At 41.2% G+C, this 21,407-nt stretch overlaps 1 protein-coding gene across 1 annotated transcript in view; it reads right to left on the bottom strand.

The window, feature by feature from the left end:
* lss (lanosterol synthase (2,3-oxidosqualene-lanosterol cyclase)) overlaps window positions 1–21,407 on the bottom strand; it is an 89,527-nt gene that overhangs the window by 19,618 nt on the left and 48,502 nt on the right. Inside the window, exons 13-15 of the mRNA XM_048599361.1 lie at window positions 16,432–16,503; window positions 8,941–8,991; window positions 2,286–2,435 (exon numbers count right to left, since the gene is read on the bottom strand). Of these exons, the coding sequence (XP_048455318.1) occupies window positions 2,286–2,435; window positions 8,941–8,991; window positions 16,432–16,503 (273 nt within the window). The remainder of the gene's footprint in view (window positions 1–2,285; window positions 2,436–8,940; window positions 8,992–16,431; window positions 16,504–21,407) is intronic.

Here is a 21,407-nt window from a genome sequence, read left to right as displayed (position 1 = left end):
CGATCGAGGCATTTAAGAAGGCATCAGATGATTAGTTTAATTGCTAGTTTGATGGTGTAGCATCACAGTGTCTACACTGCTGGTTTGATGTTGTAGCATCACAGTGTCAACACTGCTGCATTTGATGGTGCAGGATTGCAGTCCACACTCTGGGATCTTGATGGTGTTGAAAATATTAAGCAGCTTTAGTTGGAAGTGCTATTTGTGAAAAAAAATATAAACAGAACTGAAGGATATCTGATGTACAGAGACAAGATAAGGATTTAATCTCACAATCCTTGGCACAAAACATAAGGCCAGGTACTGGGGAGTAATTGGTAGGTGACTGGAGACAGCATAATCATAATATGGCAGGCCTTGGTTAGATAAAAACCATGCCTGATAAATATCTTTTGGGAAATAAGAAAACTAAGACCAGGGACATCTGCTTAACATAACAATGCAAGTTGATTAGACTAAAATTGAAGCTCAGGTGACCTCAGGTGCAAATAACAGATAAGAACTTGTCAGTTTTTGTAGATTTCAGTCTTAGTCTGTTTATGGCTGGTTCATCTCAACAATGCTTTAATTTTTCAAAGAGGTGACCAGATGTGTAGTTGAGGACACTCGTCTATTTGGACTTAGCAAGGCTCATTTTTTAAATAAAGTGCCACGTGGGAGACTGATAGCAAAGGTAACAGCCATGGGATCCAATGAAATTTGGCAATTGGATCCACAATTGGCAGGAAGCAGAGGGTGATGGCTGAAGGGTGCTTTTCTGACTGGAAGTCTGTGTCCAGTGGGGTTCCACAGGAGTCAGTGTTGGGTCCCTTGCTGTTAGCGGTTTATATCAACGGCTAAGATTTGAATGTAGGAGGGTTGATCAGTAAGTTCACTGGTGACTCAAAAATTGGTGGGGTGGTAAATAGTGAGGAGGATAGCCTTAGATTACAGGGGGATAGAGACAGGCTGATCAGATGGGCTGATCAGTTACAAATGGAATTCAATCTGGATAAATGTGAGGTGATGCACTTGGTCAGAACAAACAAGGGAATACATGATGAATGGTAGCATCAGAAAGACCTTGGTGTGCATGTACACCAGTCCCTTAAGGTATCAAGGCAGGTGGATAAAGTTGTTCAGAAGGCATATGGGATACTTGCCTTTATTAGTCAAGTTTAAGAGCAGGGAAGTGATGCTGGAACTGTATACAACATTGAACAAATAAAAAACAAAGAACTGCAGTGCTGGAAATCTGTAACAAAAACAGAAATTTCTGGAGAAACTCAGCAGGTCAATGACCCTGACCTTCCAGTTTCCTGCCAGTTCAACACACCACCGTGTTCCACGGCCAACATCTCTGTCTTGCGCTTGTTGCAGTGGTCCAGTGAAGTTCAGGACTCAATATCAAGTTCAATAATTTTAAGGCTTGAACGCCTTCTTCCATGTTCTTTACCCAACTTCATAACGCAGGCCCTGTCATCACATGGGTTGCTACCACAACCAACCCATTGTCAGTTACTGATGGTCCCCACTAGCAGCTATTGATTCTTCCAGTCACGAGACCAGAAATGTTAACTCTGCTTTCTTTCCCCATTTTGCCATACACGCTGCATTTCTCCTGCAATTCCTGTTTCTTTTAAAAAAAATATTGGTTAGGTCACAGCTAAAGTATTGTATACAGTTTTAGGATCCATTTCTGAGGAAGAATGTGATAGTATCGGAGAGGGTGCAGAGGAGGTTTACCAGGATATAGCCTGGGCTGGAGAGTTTCAATTATTAAGAGAGATTGAGACAGATTGGGATTGTTTTCCTTAGAGTAGAGAAGATTGAGAGGGACATAATAGAGATGTTTAAAATTATGAGGAACATAGATGGGATAGACAGGAACAAATATTTCCCCTTAATGAAGGGATCGATGACCAGGGGCATAGATTTAAGGTGAGGGGCAGAAGATTTAGAGGAGATGTGACGAAAAGATTTGCAGCCAGAGGGTAGTGGGTATCTGGAACTCACTGCCTATTAGGCAGAGGCAGAAATCCTTGTAACATTTAGGAAGTAATTAGATGTACACTTGCAATGCTAAGGCATACAAGACTATGGGCCAACTGCTGAAAAATGGGATTAGAATAGTTATATATAATGCCCCTGCACACCATTCCCAGCCCATTGTTCCATACCAGTAAATGCTTCACTTATCAGTGGGTTGGGCAAGGCTGGGCAGGTGGAGGGTGGAGGGTCGTGGAGTGGGAGGGCTGGATAATGTGTTCTATTATCCACTGTCGGTACAGACATTCACAGCCTACCACATTGACGGCATCAAACAGTCGCTCCTCAGAAATGTGATCCTTGATGAAGGGACACTTCTCCTGCAGCAGCATTATGGATTTTAAGCCTTCTGCTGTGCAATCTGCTACAATCCAGCCGCAGTCCCGAGTGCTGAATGAGAAACCCCCCTGCAAGACACAGCACCAGTAAAGTTACAACGAGCACTTCCTCTCTCTTGATGGAGGTAAACATTCTGATGGCTGAACTGCGACAGAAAGAACATATTAGAGTGAGCAAAGGAACATGAGCATTGCAGCCTACCACAAACCCTACATATCTTGAACTTGCTATTTCATACCTCCCAACCAACTACCGACCCATGTCACAAACTTACCTCCAGTACTGTTTGTCCTGACAGTTTGCTAACAATCTCCTGTGAAATGCCTTCTCAAGGTCTATGTAGACAACATTTACAGTCATTTTCCGATCCAAATGGATAACCTTCAGATTGATCCGTAAATAAATCCCACCCTCCACCAATCTATGCTTGATCAGAAAATTCCTGTCCAGTGCATTGCTATTCTGTCCCTGGGCAAGTTTGGCAAAGACCCTGCCATTTCAGTCAAAGGGTCAGTTTAGCACAGTGGAATGACTTCAAACAGCCTCATGTTTGCTTATTCTTCATTGTAACGTTCTTGTGTTCCTTGCACACGTACACTCAGGTCTTTCTGAAAATCAGCATTTACAAGTTTCCTACCTTTTGAAACATCTTCTGTGTTTCTATTCTAATGACCAAAGTAAATATCCTCATACCTTCCAAGATAACAAGGTGTAGAGCTGGATGAACACAGCAGGCCAAGCAGCATCAGAGGAGCAGGAAGGCTGACGTTTCGGGCCTTGACCCTTCTTCAGGAAAGGGTCTAGGCCCGAAACTTCAGCCTTCCGGCTCCTCTGATGCTGCTTGGCCTGCTGTGTTCATCCAGCTCTACACATTGTTATCTCAGATTCTCCAGCATCTGCAGTTCCTACTGTCTCATCCTCATACCTTCCTACTGGTTGCCCACTCACTTTACTTGTCTTGAGCTTTTTGTAGTCTGGTGTTTTCCTTACACCTTATATTCCCCCCTACCACAATGTCAGTGGACTTAAGGTATATTACTATTTGTCTTTTCATTAGCTTGGTGATCCAACGCTGTTCACAGCCTGCCAATTTGAAAATGCCCCATTTCTCCCTGCTACCTGATTGTACCAATCCCCAATTTGGGCTAATATATCACCCCAGCTCATGGAGCCCTTGCCAAATGCATTTTGGAAATCTAAGGATATTATATCTACAGGTTCCCCTTTATCTCTATTACCAGTCACATCCTTAAAAATCTCCGAATAAATTTGCCAAATGGAATTTCTCTTTCATAAAACCATGCTCACTGGTTCTGATCACACTATGCTTTTCCAGTTTGTCATAGACTCCACATGACTGATGTCAGAGTAGCCACCCCAGTTTTTTGTATCCCTTCTTTTTTGAATAATGGCATTACACTTGTTCACTTCCAATCTTGTTGGATCATTCTGGAATCTATGGAATTTTGGAAGAACTGTTCTTATATTTGGCTACTCTCTTCCTTTTTACGTACTTGTTGAAGCTCTTATAATCTGTGATATTTCTTGCCAGATTACTCTCATTCTGTTTTTTTACTCTTTTCTCTCCTTTTTTTGGGCCTGTGCTGGTTTCTAAAACACTTCCAATCCTCAAATTTATTACTATTCTTAACAAAATTATCAGCCTTTTCTTTTAATTTAATGCAATTCTTAATTACATTGATGGATCTTGTTGAGTTTTTGTTTTTCGATGAATTGTATTCTTGGTGGAACATTTTGAATGACTTCTTTTAATGTTTCCACTATTCATTTACCACAAATTAACCAAAGGCGGTTCTCCCCTCATTCCTCTGTAATTAGTGAAGTTTTAGATTGCTGCTTGTGATTTCAGTATGTTACTTTCAAATTTAGTACAAAAGTCAGTGGAACTATGATCACTCTTTCGATCTGTTACTATGGCATTACTAGTTAATCCTGTCTCCGTTGCATGATACTAGATCTAAAATTACTTGGTCCTTACTTGTTCTACAACTCATTGCTCCAAAAAGCTGTCACAAAAGTATCCTTTGAACTCATCTTCCAGACCACATTGCCAATTTGGTTTGTCCAGACTATATTAAAAGTCCCCAAAATTATTACAGTGCATCTATTATAAACTCCAATCATTTCTTGTTTAGTGAACTATCCAATGGCTTGACTACTGTTAGAGAGCCTAAAATCTCACTTTTACCATGGTTTTCAGATCACTCTATTCTTCATCTCCACCCAAACGGAATCTACTTCCTGATTTTGAGTCTAATTCTCTTCTCATTAATGACTTTATGGCATTCTTTATTATCAGGGTTATTCCTCCTTTTCCATTGTGTCTCTTTCTGAAAAATTTGAATCTTTATTTTCCAACTGGGCTAACTTGTTACCATGAATTTGTAATGGTGATTAGATCTAAACCATTTCTCTCTATCTGAGCCTCTATTTCATCAAAATTATTGCAAATACTCTACACATTCAGATAAAGTGGCTTCAATTTTATTTTTATGCTACATAAAAGACTTGTGAAGGAAGGACAGTAGCAAATAGGCACAACATTGATAGAAGTGATAGGAAACAGGGTAACAAAAGATAATTTGTAGTAGAGTTCCCAGAGGGTTGGTATTGGGACAATTTTGAAATTTGCATATGACGCTAAACTTGGAAGAATTCTAAACTGTGAAGAGGACAATGTGGAACTCCAAAAAGACATTGACAAGTGGTGGAGTGGGATGACAGGCAGAAGATGAGGTTCAATGCAGAGACATGAAAGGTGATGCACTTTGGTTGGAAGAACATTGAAAGACATTGTAAAATAAGGGGTACAATTCTAAAGGAGTGCAGGAGCAGAGGGTGTTTATGTGCATAGGTAATTGAAGGTGGTAGGACAGGTGGAGAGAGCAGCTAAGAAAGCATAGTGTAGTCTCAGATTAATTAATAGGGGCATACAGTAAAAGAGCAAGCAGGTAATGTTGAACTTGTACAAGACACTTTTTGGACCTGAGCTGGAGTATCATGTACAGTTATGGGCACCACATTACAGGAAAGATGTGAATATATTAGAGTGAGTGCAGAAGCAATTTACAATAATGGTTTCAAGAATGAGTATTTTTAATTATGAGGACAGATTGAAGAAATTGAGACTGTTCTCCCTAGAAAGGAGGCAGCTGAAAGGAGATTTGATAAAGGTTTTCAAAATCATGAGTGGGCTGGATACAGTAGATAGTGAGAAGCTATTCCTGCTCATAAAAGAAAAAAGAATGAGAGGGTATAGATTTCAAGCGATGTATAAACAAAGCTAGAATGATGTGCGAAAATATTTCCTTCTGCAGTGACAATTTTGTGATTTTTACACTACCATTCCCTACATAGACTTTACTCTCTGATGTACTATTAATGATAAATTCTCTGTTCCTTCTTCCCACTCAGCTTGGTTTTAGTCACTTCTACATACTTATCTCTAGGCTCAGTTTTTATATTTGGATTCCTCCTCATCTCTCGTAAGTGGAAAGCCACAAACTGTGGTCCACAAATTTAGAATTGTACTCCTTATTTTAAATTGTCTTTTAATGTTCGTCCAATGAAAGTGCCTCACCTCACGTGTCTCTGCATTGTGCGCTCTAGGTCTAGACTCCCATTCAAAGCAAAATACCCTCTCTGCCTAGCCTTCTCAAACTTTGTTCAATAATATTACCTCACATTCTTTGAATCTCCATGGTGGTTGGGCTCAACTTGCTTAACCTGACCTCTCATCAGAGCAATCCGCCAAGTGAAACTTCTTGAACTGCCTCCAATGCACATCTGTCCCTCCTTAAGTAAGGAGCCTAAAATTTTATACAGCAGTCTTAATAATGCCCGTACAGCTACAGCAGGACTTCCCTATTCTTGTACTCTCAATTTTTACCAATACTGAATATTTTCAAAACCCTTTCTAATCGCACTTCTGTGCAATCACCTCTGCTGTATCCAGAGACACTATTATTGGATATTCTTCTGTTAAACTTTTTAATACTTATCCTGGATTTTATTTGATTTATTGTAGTCACATGTCCTAAGTACAGTGAAAGGCTTTGTTTTGTGAGTTGTACAGGTAGATCATAGCGGCTTAGATAAAGCAAAGCATACAACCAGTCCCAGCTTTTTGTACATGATTAATCATTAATTACTGTAGGGTTGCTACACTCAATTTATCTCTTGACATTTTTTTCTTTATTATCCATGTGCCCATCTGTTATCAAGTCTGTAGATAATTGCTTTGTAGTACAGTACTTAAACATTGCTAAAAGGAGACACAAGGTCGATGCTTTTATCTTGCTCTCATCAGGATGTGCATGCGAGAGGGACTGGATGTCTCCATGACTCCTTTCCCAAATAAAAGGTGCAATACATGTACGAGCTCCTTTTGTCTACATAAAACATTAAATACATTGTACTAAATTAGAACACCATAACCAAACATTAGATATGATTCTGCTATTCTTGACAACATTTGCTAAATAATTCTGACTATACTAGGAATTGGCCCAGAAACCAATTTAAGATTTTTAGTTGGGCTTACAGTGTTGCGTTTATGCATGCTAGACTGCGCCTTATTTAGACAAACAGAAATTGTACAAACATTGCATCTCTTTTACTGGGAAATGAAATGTCAATCTCTTGCATTTAGAAATCCACAATACCTTGACCAGTCTACATGAACAGTGGGTATTGGGGAAAGACAAATGGAATATTGACATTTATTTCAAAAGGAACAGTGAATAAAAATAGGGAGATCTTGCTACAGTTATACAAAGAACTAGACAGATGACAGTTGGAATACTGTGAACAGTTTCTGGCCACTTATTTAAGGAACGATATACTGGCATTGGAGGTAATCTGAGAAGGTTCACTAGGCTGATCTTGGGTTTGCAAAGATTTTCTAATGAGGAGAGGTTGAGTGGGTGGCTTGTATTCATCAGAGTTTAGATGAATGAGAGGAGACCTTATTGAAACATATAAGATTCTCAGGGGATAATGAAATAAAGAACTACAGATGCTGGAGATCTGAAATGAAAACAGAAATTTTTGGAGGAACTCCGCAAGTCTGGCAGCATCTGTGAGGAAGACATAACGTTAATGTTTCAAGTCCAGTGACTCAAGTCAGAAGACTCACAAGACTCAAAACGTTAATTTAAGCTTTTTAGGGAATATGATAGGATAGATACAGAGAAATTAATCATAGAGGTCTACAACATAGGAAAAGGTCCTTTGGCCAATTGTGTCCATGCTGGTCAATTACATCCACCAAGCTATTCTAACTCCATTTTCAACCTTGCCCATAGTCTTGTTTGCCTTGGTTGTTTTCTCTTGTGGGAGAGATTAGGACCAGAGGGCATTATCCAGAATAAGGAGGCACCCATTTAAGATAGCGATGAGAAGGAATTTTACTGGATTAGAGTTTAAATTTTATTGCTACATGTACTCAAGTACAGAAGTACAGTGAAAAGCATATAATGTTGCTTCACGTAGTGCCATTTTAGGTACCAAGGTACCTCGGTACAAAAACACTCAGGTACAAAGTAGTAAGATAAATGAGAGTTAAAAAGTTAAGCATTACTTCACCGAATAATAAAGAAATAAGAAAGAAAAATAAAGAAATAAGGCAATAGTTAACATCAAAGTCTTCCGTAGTTTAAACTAGGTAAATAAACGAACAAGTTAGGAGAGTGGGCAAAGTAACTATCGATCAGTCAAATCTGTGAAGATTTAGAGAATTTTATTCTCTGAGGATAATGAATCTGTGAAATGCTTCACCAGGCTGTCAAGGCTGTGCCATTAAGTATATTAAAGGCTGAGAGAGACAGATTTTTAATCAGTAAATGAATCAAGGGTTAGAGAGGAAAAAAACAGGTAAGTGGAGTTGGAGATTAAGAGATCAGCTATGATCTCACTGAGTAGCAAAGCAGACTCACTGGGCTGAATTGCCTTTTTTTCCTTTTACGTCTTATGGTCTGAGAACCAAGATTGATGGTTAACAGTTCCTGGTGCATTGTCATGCCAATGATTTCCCAAACAATCAGCACTCTCTTTGTATGCTGTATAAATTGATGCTCCTTTTGCAAGACTGGTTTCTTGCCATCTAGTCCTGATGAATGCAAGACATAGAGCTTTGACTGTATGCCTTTTAGCAATGTTACGTCTTTGATGACTTATCATTTCCTAGCGATCAAAGACAGCATAAGCTAAGGCCACACTTCTGGCTCAGTCTTCAAATTCAGCGGCTGTTTACTCTCAGTGGGCCTTCAGAAATCACCTCTCCACCACCAATCTCCATCAGTTCAAGCACTGAGACAACTTTTTACACAAGATGTGCCATGAAAATACAAACAATTGTTCACTTCTAGAGCTCTAATCTTGAAGGAGACAGACCGCGCAGTTTCAAACCACAGGAAATTGATCAGAATCATTAACCACAGGGGCTGCAGAGGGAAGAAGTCAAAGCGCAACATGTTTTGGATCAGAAGGAACACAAAAGGAACATGGCAGTGAAAGTCTGAGCTTGTGAATCAACACGCAAGAACAAATTACCTTACTCATTTGACGGTAATACTTGTCATAATCTGGAGGATTGTCTTGAACCTGTAAATAAAAAACAGAAAATTTAAAAGGTGGGGTATGTTTCTGATTGGCCTGGTTTCTCTTCCCTTTGTCTCTGATATCTTTAAAGAGACATTGTGTAGCATGCAGTTTTAATCATAAGTTCCAATTAATTGATTCATGGTAGCTCAGAGTGTGGGACTGCTTCCCCTGCTACATATAAATCATGGGGTATTGTAGACTCTGATACAGAGCTTTGCAACTCAGCAGAGATTACAAGTAGTGCCAATCTATGATCTCTCCATCACTGTTCGGATTGTCTGGTGATTGCTACCTTCTGGTATTATCTTGTGCTAGGTAATACAGTCAATGAGTGAGATCCTGTCGCTGGCTGATTGTGTTGCAGCAGCTTCAAATTGGAAATAAATCTAAATTTGAGAGAGAACTCAATGAGCATAAAAATATAGAACTTGAAGCTAGACCTGTATATATTGCAATTAACATGATGAGCAAGGGTAGGGAGATAAAGGATTAGCAATCAGAGGTGCCTGGGTGGGGAGAGAGTGAAGGAGGGAGCATGAGATCCCAATATCCTGGAGAATGGGGAACAGCAGTAGGATGCAGAGAGGAAGCAGACTTTGGAGTCATTGAGATTGACAGCACAGAAAAAAAGGCCCTTATGCCCATTGCATCCATGTCAGGCAAAAACAACTACTTAACTATTCTTAATCCCATTTTCCAGCACTTGGCCCAGTGCCTTGGCATCCTATCAGTGCTGATGGGGAGTCCAAGGGCTGAGTCCTGAGTAAACAGTGAAAGACTGTTTTCATGAGTAGGCAAATGAGGAGATGGAGCCTGAGGATTCCCAAGAACCATCACAAACCCCAATGTATGCAGAACTTGCAGAGGACCAAGCATAGTTGCGCTGTGAAGCTGGGAAGAGCACTCTTGCGAAGTCCCAGTCTATAGAATGTGAATGAAAAATAAACTTCCCCAAGTGTTCCTTCAGTTAGTTACACAAAACATGCCATAAAAATATAAACTGCTGTTCACTTCTAGAGATCTTTGGGGATCGCTGTCAAGCTGGAAAACACTAGCCTGATCTGGTGTGGAAACCCCTTCACTTTGTTTATCCACATATTTGCAAATAACACTGTGGACCAGTGTAAATTGATTCAACAGTGATTTCAGGCTGCTGTCAAGGGTATGCCAAAGCCTGTGGAAACCAAAGCAGTCACATTCCCGCCTCTGGTGCAGATTTGGTACAAAACTCACACTCAGAAATTAGTATATATTGAGCCCATATTACTTAAATGGGCAGAACACATCCTAACCTGTATTCTAGTGTGTTCAAAAAACTTCTATTGAACATGGTCCATATCAAGTCCTAGAAGGTTCACAAACTGAAAAAGAAAAATTCAAGATTTATGTAGCACCTTCCAGCACCATCAGACATTTCATATGCTTGACAGCCTACTAATAATGCTGGGAGAGGAGTCACTGTTGTAATGTAGGAAATGGAGCAGCCTGTTTGTGGACAGAAAATTCTTACAAAGAACAAGATGGCACCAACCAACTGGATTTTATCATGTTAAGCGAGAGATAACCTGGACAGCCAGGATACCTCATCTGCTCTTTTTGAACTACTGTTACGGGATTTGTTTGCTATACTGGAGGGCAGATGGGACTTTGGTTCAATGTCTCATCTGCAAAATGAAACCTCCAACAATGCAGCACTCCCTTTGTGCTGCACTGGAACCTCACCCAAACTGTCACACTTGGGTCCTGGAGTGAGATTTGAGTTCAGATCCTTCAGACTCAGAGGGGGGAGAGGTATCAACTGAGTGCTAGCCATGGTTGCTCGCTTCAGTCTTCAAGTGGAAAGGGGAGCTTGAAATTGCATGGAGCATGTTCCAACCACCTATGCAGTGGTGCCTGAACCCCCAGCTATCTCTGTCATTGGACAAAGATGTTGCTCTACCAGGACTGTGTGGTAGACAATGAGCAATGGCCATCCCACATTAAAAGATCCTACATACTTGCATCTTCCACCTCCTCAAAATGATGTTTGACACATGGAGAACCCCAGCAGTGACAGACCTGAATGTCAGATCACTATCATCGCCTAGGAACTCCGGTGTTATGACATTAACATTGCTGCCGTGAGTGAAACATGGCAGGCAGGCAGGCAGAAGATCAGCTCAGAGAACAAGAAGGCAGATACACCTTTTTCTGCAAGAGAGTAAATGAGGAACAGCACTGACTCCATGGAGTTGGTTTTGTCACAAAAAACGAATAAGTCGACCATCTCAATAAGCCCCCCTAGGATAAATTAACACTTTGTGATTCTTCGGCTCACCTATTCCTAGAAACAGTACATCACAGCCTTCTCTGTTTACACTCCAACCCTAGAAGTAATGGATGAGGCCAAACAGGAGTTCTATTCCAGTCTTGATTAGTCACTGCCCCACATCCCAGACGGAGACAGGTTAATTCTTCCTTGGTGATTTCAGTGCTAGAGTTAAGAAGAAGACAAACCGCCAGACAAGTATGATTGGCAAGGAAAGCATGGGAAAGGTGAAACCAAAGGTCGTGGTACTGATAAAATGCCTGGACCATGGTCTAGTAACGATTAACACCCCATTTCATTAGAGATACAAGACCTCATGGCAACCCTTGTAGTCATTGATAGCTGCTTGACCACGTCATTGGCTGAGCAGGGGACCACAAGGATGTTCACAACACTCACACAGGAGCGGATGACTGCTGGACAGACCATTGCCTAAATCTGGTCTGCTTTGTCCATCAGCTTTGCCCCAAGACAGCAGAATCTAGAAATTTAATTTTAATGGATTCAAGAGCTCTGCAGAGAAAGAAAACTACTCAATCAGTGCCTCTCAGTCAACCTGGCAACTCTCCATAATCAGGAACCACACAATGTCCACAGCACCTGGTCTGCCCCTACATCCATCATCAATGGCACTGATGAGAAACTCAAGCTTTCTCAGAGATACGGTTCATTTCTGGTACACCTGACTCTGCCTTACAAGCTGAAGGTTTCTCAGTTCACCGAAAGGATTGCTTGGTGTTCTATGGCAAAGCAAGGGGCGATGGGGTCCGCTTCCTGATCAACAATTCCTGTTTCTCAGTTGTGGCGACCCTGGCGAGTTACTACTCCCTGGGTCCAGAATATTTTACAGTGAAGTCCCGTCCCTACGACCTGCCGCACAACCTGCTATCCTGACAGCGGTCTACATCCCAAACCATGTGGAATTGAAAAGTGCACTTGATGAACTATACAATGCTAAAAACAGTCTTGAGATGGAATACCCTGAGTCACTGTTTATCGTAGCCAGTGACTTCAACCAGGTCAACCTCAAGAACGTGCTACCAAAATACCATCAACATGTCTCCTGTCCCACCAGAGATCTAAACATCTTTGACCATTACTAAACAACCAAAAATGCCTACCATTCCACACACTATCTGCATTTTGGAAAAATTAGATCAGAGTGCTGTGCTCGTCCACCCAGCTTACAAGCAGAAATTGAAGCAAGACGACTCAGTACAGAAAGTAATGCAGTGCTGGTCTGAGGCAATGGAAGATCTTCGATGGAACTGCTCAGAGTCAGTGGGCTGGTCCATATTCAAGAAGTTACCATTCAATCTAAACGAATATGCCACTACAGTTACAGACTTCATTAATGAAGTGCGTAGAAGACTGTACGCCGAAGAAATTAATCCGAATGCTCCCTAACCAGAAACCATGGATGCACCGGAAGATCCACTCCCTACTGAAGTCCAGGTCTGAGGCGTTCAAGTCAGGCGACCATGACCTATACAGGAGATCCAGATATGACCTTTGCATGGCCAGAGATTCCAAAAGGCAATACCAAACTAAGCGTGAGACCTAGACTAACCACATGGACACCCACAGTTTGTGGCAAGGCTCACACAACATAACGGGCTACAAACCAAAATCAAACGGAATCGTGGGCAACAATACACCCCTACCTGATGAACTCAATCCATTCTACGCTCGGTCTGAACAGAAGGTCAGTGAAACGATATCACCTGTCCCAATAGCCTCAAATGCACCTGCACCCACGGTTACTGCCACAGATGTTAGATTAGCCTTCTTGAGTGAACCCACATAAAGTGACTGGCCCGGAGGGAGTGTCTGGCCATGCACTCAGATCCTGTGCAGACCAATTGGTGGGAGTATCTGCTGACATCTTTAACCTCTACTTACTTCAATCTGAAATGCCCACCTGCTTCATGAAGACCACCATCGACACTGTGCCAAACAAAAATCATGAGGTGTGCCTCAATGACTACTGCCCAGTGACTGTGACTTCCATAATTATGGAGTGCTTCGTGAGGTTAGTCATGGCCCAAATCAACTCCAGTCTACCAGATTGCCTTGATCCTTTGCAATTCACCTACCAGTGTAACGGATCCACGGGAGACACCATCTTCCTGGCCCTACAACTCATCCCTGAATCGTCTGGGGATAAAGGATCCCTACATCCTACTTACTGGCTACAGGTATGATTTCAATACCATAATTCCAAACAAACTCATCTCCAAACTCCGAGACCTAGGTCTCAGACCCCCTCACTGTAACTGGATCCTTGGCTTCCTGACCCATTGACTGCAATCATTAAGAATAGGCGACGTCACCTCCTCCACAGTAATTCTCAACACTGGTGCCCTGCAAGGCTGGGTACTCAGCCCTCTACTGTACTCCTGATGCACCCACAACTGTGTGGCAAAATCGTGCCTAGCTCCACTTATAAGTTTGCTGACGATGCCACCAAACTGGTGAAGATGCATCCGCAAAGGTTCCGACTGCTTTGAACATCTCCATCAGGTCCGGGTGGAGGACCAACACAAACAGCAAAGAGTCTGGAAACTAAAGCATCATACCCACCTGCGTCATCAAACACCATGTGGGTCCACCCATGGCAGGGTGGGCACATTCAGCATTGGAGTATTCGTCACTTCAGGACCCCACACTCCCCACCTCAACCGTGCAGAAAACAGAGCTGAAATATTTTCCTGGGAAGAGTGGGTTGTATGCTCCAACTGCAGAACTATTTAGCTACACAATTATTGTGAAAAAGGTTTATGTATCTATGCAATTCTGGTTGTCTCTTTACAAGCGTAGCACAATGATAGCACTGGACGCAGTACAGAGGAGGTTCACCTGAATGTTGCCTGTGATGGAGAAACTGTGCTATAAAGAGCGATTAGATAGGCTTGGATTGCTTTCTGTACAGCAGAGAAGACTAAGGGGGAGCATGATTTGGGTGTATAAGATTGTGAGGGCAAGGACAGGTTGAATAGAAAGCAGCTGCTCCCCTTGGCTGAGGGGTCAATCACAAGACAGCACAATATTAGGGTAAGGGGCAGGAGATTCAGAGGGGATTTGGGAAAAATTTTCACTCAGCAGGTGGTGGGAATCTGGAACACATTGCCTGGGAAGGTGGTGGACATAGAAAACCTTACAACCTTTAAAAAATATTTCAATGAGCACTTCAAATATCATTACATTCATGGATATGGGACAACTGCAGGAAAATGGGATTAGGACTCTTCTAGTGGTAGTCATGTTGGTGCATCTCAAGGGGCCGAAGGGCCTTTTCCACGCTGTATGAATCCATGAATCTCTTTATATTGATGGAGGTGCTGTCTGAGAGTTTGTTTCTAGTTTGACTCTTGCATTGAGTATTGTTTGAGAACAATACCCGAATTTCACTCCGCTATATTTGAAACGAACATATAAAAAGCACCAGTCACAATATATCCTGAGATTTCACTTGTGCCCGGACATCTATCAACCTCCGTTTTGAACAGACTAAATGACTGAACATACAGACTCCTCTTGCATGGAGGATCTCACAGATCGACATGATTTTCTGAATGAAGACAGTTTCTCCTCATCTGAGTCACAAATAGCCAAACCCTTATTCTGAGACTGGTCCCCCTACCTCTAACCTTCCAAAGACAGAGTATCACAGTGTGTTCAAATAACTTCAACAAAGAAAAACTTGGAATTATACAGCACATTTTGCAACCACCAGGTGTCCCAAATGTTTTACAGCTGTAATATAGGAAACACAGCAGCTAGTTTGCACACAGCAATCTTCCATAAACGGCAGCATGATCATGAGCAAAAAGTCTGTGTGTATACCTACTCTGGGCATGGAATCAAACACGATACCATTACAGCAAGACTCCCATGTAGCAACATAGAAAGACAAGAGCTGATGTAGGCCATTTGACCCCTTGAGCCTGCTCTGCCATTCATTAGGATCATGGCTGATCATTGAGCTCAATACCCTAATTCTGCCCTCCCCAATGTCCCTTGATTCCTTTAGCTACAAGAGTTATATCTCCCTCCTTCTTGAAAACATTATTAGAGCATAACATTCTTCTGATTAAAGTAACATGCAGTTTGCTCTCCAAACTTCTTGTTGTACCCAAACAATAACTTTCTGCTATTTGTGTAATAGGATCCCCATATCCATCTGAATACTGTCATTCACTTGTGTCTCACATTCTAAACAATGTTCTACCTATTAATTTTTCATATAAAGGGGACAGTTCCACATACCCACACATTATACACCATTCGCCACCTGCTTGCCCCATCTGCTCATAGGTTTCTTTCTTTGATATATTACACTCAAAGGCTCCTCAAAGTCATTGACGTAGGTTGCACACTATTGAGGTACAAGCAGAGCCTTACAGCCTTGACTGGTTACAGTCTGCCAACCCAAAATGACCAGCTTGTTCTGATTCTGTTATCTGTCTGTTAAGCAACCCTCATTCAATGCTCATATATGCCTCAATCCCATGAGCCCGAACGCTAAACTATTTACCTTCTGAAAATCCCAATACAATACATCCTATGGTTCTCCATATTCACCTTCCAGTTATACCCTTAAAAAACTCTAGCATGTTCAAACACCATGACTTTTCATTCTCATCATATTGTGACTTGCCAAGTAATTTGTCACCATCCCCATTACTAGCATCAGGTGAACTAGCCTTTTATTGGACCCTCAACTTCCCACAATTTTTGGTATATTTGTTGTTTTATCTACTTTGACAACAGATACACAATGTCTGTTTTAACATCTCTGCCATTTCCTGATTCTCTATTATAATTCCTTCTGCCTTGGGTGTAATAACAATAACAATCACTACTCTCTTCCTTTATACAAAGCTTAAAAAGTTCTCAAAATTTATTTTTGATACTTCCTACTACTTGATTCTCCATCAATTTTCTCCCACATTATCATTTTCTTGGTCACCTTTAGATATTTTTAAAAATCCTCTCAATCCTTAGAGCTACTCTTTTTGGCAATAACATAAGCTGCTCCTCTAATCAAATGCTACCCTAACTTTCTCTAGTTGGCGGTGGCTGTATCACTTTGTCCAGTGGAATTTTAGCTTTCCAGTATCTGACATTACCTGAGAAATTCGGAAATACTCGTGGGCATGTTGGAGACAGGCTGTGAATTCTGGAATATCCTGAGCCCCTGCCTGTATCAATGGAAAATATCACAAGTTAGCAGACCACCTAAAGAATAAAGGAAAATTCACATGCCTAGCGCCAAGAGACTTTATCATCAATGCCCTGCCCCGGGGAACAGGATGAGTAACCCAGACTAAAAATGTCTCTCAATTTTTCTTTGTAGAATATCACAATGTTGAAATTATATACATACATATGAACAGGAGGCAGAAGTAGGTCATTTGGCCTCATGCCTGCTATGCCATTCAGCAAGATCTTGGCTGATCTGATTACTTCACATTCTCACCTACCCCATAACCTTTCACCCCTTTGCTCATCAAATTTCATTCCCTTCCTGCCCTAAGAATATTCAAAGACTTTGTTTCCACTAACTTTTGAGGAAGTGGGTTCTAAAGACTCACAACCCTGAGATAAAGCAATTTTTCTTCATCTCCTTTTTATTAAACCAGTGAGGATCACTTCATTAAAAAAAATCAAAACATGATCTATTAAAAACAGATTTCAGCCTGGGATCGGACTGTTTCATATTACAATCAGCTGAGATCACAACACATTTTGAAAAGTTATTATTCTTTTCACTTTGTCATGGGATATTTTGAAACTATAAAGAGGATAAGCGTTGTGCTAACTTTGTGGACGTAGCAATTGCACTCTTTTGGCAGGTGAGGAGTTAAGCAAACAAAATGTGGGTATCTGAGATCAGGACTACTTTTCACTTTGCCTCATTACGCCTGAAGTCCTGATCTCTGCTTAAGGAGAGTTTGAGTCGCTTCATGTTCTTTCACATTTAATTTAAACATTGAAGATTTAAGGATGAAATTCATATGCTAAGAGGGTCTCCTGAAAATCACAGAATGGTCACAGCAAAGAAGGAGGCTACTTGGTCTGTCCTATCTGCGCGTGAACTCAGAGAAGCCATTTACCTTGCACCACTTTTGATTCTCACATCAGATGGAGTAAAGGTAGCGTTTCCTGCCTAGCCCAATTACCCTTCAACTGAGTGGCTTGCTGAGTTATTTTAGAAGGCAGTTAATAGTCAACCACACTGCTGTGGGTCTGGAGTCACATGTAGGCCACACAATGTAAGGACAGCAGATTTCATTCCCTAAAGGACATTAGTAGAATCTGGTGTGTTTTTAGAACAACTAGCAGTAGTTATTTCACTATTTGATCAATGAACATGGGTCCCTTAGAAAATAAGGCTGGTGAAGTAATAATGGGAACCAGAAAATGGCAGAGGAGTTGAATAAATACTTTGCATCAGTCTTCACGGTAAAAGATACTAATGGCATTCTACAAATATTAAATAATCAAGGGGCTAAAAGGGGAGAGGAAATAAAAACAGTAACTATCACAAGAGAAAAAATGCCAGGGAATCAAATGACACCAAAGACCAATAACTCCCCTGGACTTGATGGAATGCATTTTAGAATATTAAAGGAAGTAGCTACAGAGGCAGTAGACGCAGTGGTAGTGATCTTCTAGGAATCCTTAGATTCTGAAAAAGTCCCAAAGGATTGGAAAATTGCCAATGTAATGCCTTTACTTAAAAAGGGAAGGAGATGAAAAAGAGGTAACTTTGGCCAGTTAAGTTAATGTCTGTTATTGGGAAAATGTTAGAATCTATTATAAAGGATGTAATAGCAGAGTATTTAGAAATCTGTATTATGATCATGCAGAGTGTGGAAGAAAAATTTTACATCACGAAGGTCGATGGGAATTTAGGCCAAGACAGAAATTACATCGCAAGGGTAGATGGGAATTTAGGCCAAGACAGAAAAGGCAGACATGGGAGAAACTGATGGCATAGAGAAAGAATTTTTAATTAGTTTAGCATGTGGGGTTTTAATGAGCTTAGCAGAAGTCGGGAGGTAGTTACTCAGACTCCGTTATCATTATGTGCATGTTATCTTAGCTAGAGCTGGAGGAGGATCTCTTGATATGTTGTCACTATACCAAGGTTTTAGGCTGAATTAGAGATGTCCCTTGTATCCTTGTGGAGCCTAGTTACTGATAAGCTAGAGCTTCAATCAAACTATATATCACTCCCTATGCTAGCTGCATGCCGAAGGTCATTTGAAGAAGTAATTATTAAGGTATCTGTAAGACAGTATTCCTATTACCTCGAACAGCGTCTGTTTTCTTTAAACTTACAATGAATGAATCGACAAACACAAGATGTTACGGGAACACCCTGCTCTGAAGTTAATGGTATAAAGGAGAGTCGGGTGCCGGTGGAGGTCAACACTCACTCTCCTTGGTACCAAGTAAGAAAATAAACTGCTTTGAACGTGAGCTGGAGTCAAGTCTCATTACTAGTTAAGTAGAAATAATAAAAATTTCTACAACACAGAGTCAGTATGGCTTCATGAAGGGGAAACCATTCCTGACAAATGTACTCAAAGTCTCTGAATTGGTAACAAGCAGGATAGATAAAGGAGAAGTAATGGATGTTAATATTTAGATTTTAAGATGGAATTTGAGAAAATGCCATGCATTAAGCTACTTAATAAGATAAAAGTCCATTGTGTTGTAGGTAGTATATGAATGTGGATAGAGGAATAGCAAACTAATAAAAAAGACAGAAAGCTGGAATAAAAGGGGGACATTTCCACTAACTAGTGGAGTGCCATGGTGCTCAGTGCTGAGGTCACAATTAATTACAATTTATATTAATGGTTTGGATGAGGGAAGGGGCCATTAAATACAAGAGAGGAAGTACACCATTTAGCCCTTTGAGTCTGCTCCATCATTCAGCGATATCATGACTAATCTGATAATCCTCAACTCCACTTTCCTGCCTTTTCCCCATAACCCTCGATTCCATTACCGAGTAAAAATGTTTATCAACCTTGAATATAATTAATGACCCAGCCTTAACAGCCCTCTGCAATAAAAAAATTCCATAGATAAACTACCCCTCTGAGGAGAAATGCCTCCTCATCTCGGTCTTAAATGTGCACCCTCGTACTCTGAGATTTTGCCCTCTGGACTAGACTCTCCCACAGGAAGAAACAACGTAAGAACTAAGAACTAGGAGCAGGAGTAGGCCGTCTGGCCCTTCGAGCCTGCTCCGTCATTCAATAAGATCATGGCTGATCCTTTCGTGGACTCAGATCCACTTACCCGCGTTCTCATCGTATCCCTTAATTCCTTTATTGTTCAAAAAAATCTACTTTTTTTAAAAAAACATTTACTGAAGTAGCATCAACTACTTCACTGGGCAAGGAATTCCATAGATTAACAACCCTCTGGGTGAAGAAATTCCTTCTCAGTTCGGTACTAAATCTGCTCCCTCTAATCTTGAGGCTATGCCCTCTTGTCCGAGCTTCAACTGCCAGTGGAAACATCCTCTCTACTTCTATCTTATCTATTTCCTTCATAATTTTATATGTTTCTATAAGATCCCCCCTCAATCTTCTGAATTCCAATTAATATAATCCCAATCTACTCAGTCTCTCCTCATAAGTCAACCCCCTCAACTCCGGAATCAACCTAGTGAACCTCCTTTGCACCCCCTCCAGTGCCAATTCATCCTTTCTCAAGCAAGGAGACCAAAACTGCACACAGTATTCCAGGTGTGGCCTCACCAGCACCTTGTACAGCTGCAACATAACCTCTCTGCTTTTTATTTCAATCCCTTTAGCAATGAAGGACAAAATTCCATTTGCCTTCCTAATTACTTGTTGTACCTGCAGACCTACCTTCTGTGATTCATGCACAAGGACACCCAGGTCCCTCTGCATAGCAGCATGCTGCAACTTTTTACCATTCAAGTAATAATCCTTTTTACTATTACTCCGACCAAAATGTATGACTTCACATTTATTTACATTGTATTCCATCTGCCAGACCTTTGCTCACTCACTCAATGTATCTATGTTCCTCTGCAAAGTTTCACTGTCCTCTGCACACTTTGCTTTGCCACTCATCTTAGTGTCATCTGCAAACTTTGACACCCTACACGTGGTCCCCAGCTCCAAATCATCTATATAAATTGTAAATAATTGCGGTCCCAACACCGATCCCTGAGGCACACCACTAGTCACTGACTGCCAGCTAGAATAGCACTCATTTATCCCCACTCTTTGCTTCCTGTTAGTCAACCAATCTTCTATCCATGCTAATACTTTACCCTTAATGCCATGCATCCTTATCTTATGCAGTACGGCATCTTGTGCGGCACCTTGTCAAAGGCTTTTTGGAAATCTAGGTACACCACATCCACTGGGTCCCCATTGTCCACCTCACTCGTAATGTCTTCATAGAATTCCAAAAGATTTGTCAAGCATGACCTGCCCTTCATGAACCCATGCTGCGTCTGCCCAACGGGACAATTTCTATCAAGATGCCTTGCTATTTCTTCCTTGATAATCGACTCAAGCATCTTCCCCACTACAGAGGTTAAGCTAACCGGTCTATAATTCCCCATCTTTTGTCTACTTCCCTTTTTAAACAGTGGCGTCACATTTGCTGTTTTCCAATCTGCTGGGACTGCCCCAGAGTCCAGCGAATTTTGGAAAATTACCGCCAGTGCACCTGCTATTTCTCCCGCCATCTCTTTTAGTACCCTGGGATGCATTCCATCAGGGCCAGGAGACTTATCGATCCTTAGCTCCATTAGCTTGCCCAACACTACCTCTTCCGTAATAATGATTGTTTCCAGGTCCTCACCTACCTTCGTCTCTTTGTCAATTACTGGCATGTTATTAGTGTCCTCCACCGTGAAGACCGATACAAAATACCTGTTCAATGCCTCGGCCATTTCATTATATCCCATAACTAAATTCCCCTTCTCATGCTCTAAAGGGCCAACGTTTACTTTAGCCACTCTTTTTCGTTTTATATATTTATAGAAACTTTTGCTATGTCTTTATATTCTGTGCTAGTTTTTTCTCATGTTCTATCTTAC

This window comes from Rhincodon typus, chromosome 7, assembly GCF_021869965.1.
Source record: "Rhincodon typus isolate 14 chromosome 7, sRhiTyp1.1, whole genome shotgun sequence".
NCBI lineage: Eukaryota > Metazoa > Chordata > Chondrichthyes > Orectolobiformes > Rhincodontidae > Rhincodon > Rhincodon typus.
Note: the sequence above shows the minus strand (reverse complement) of the source record. Positions and strands in the feature narration are given on the sequence as shown.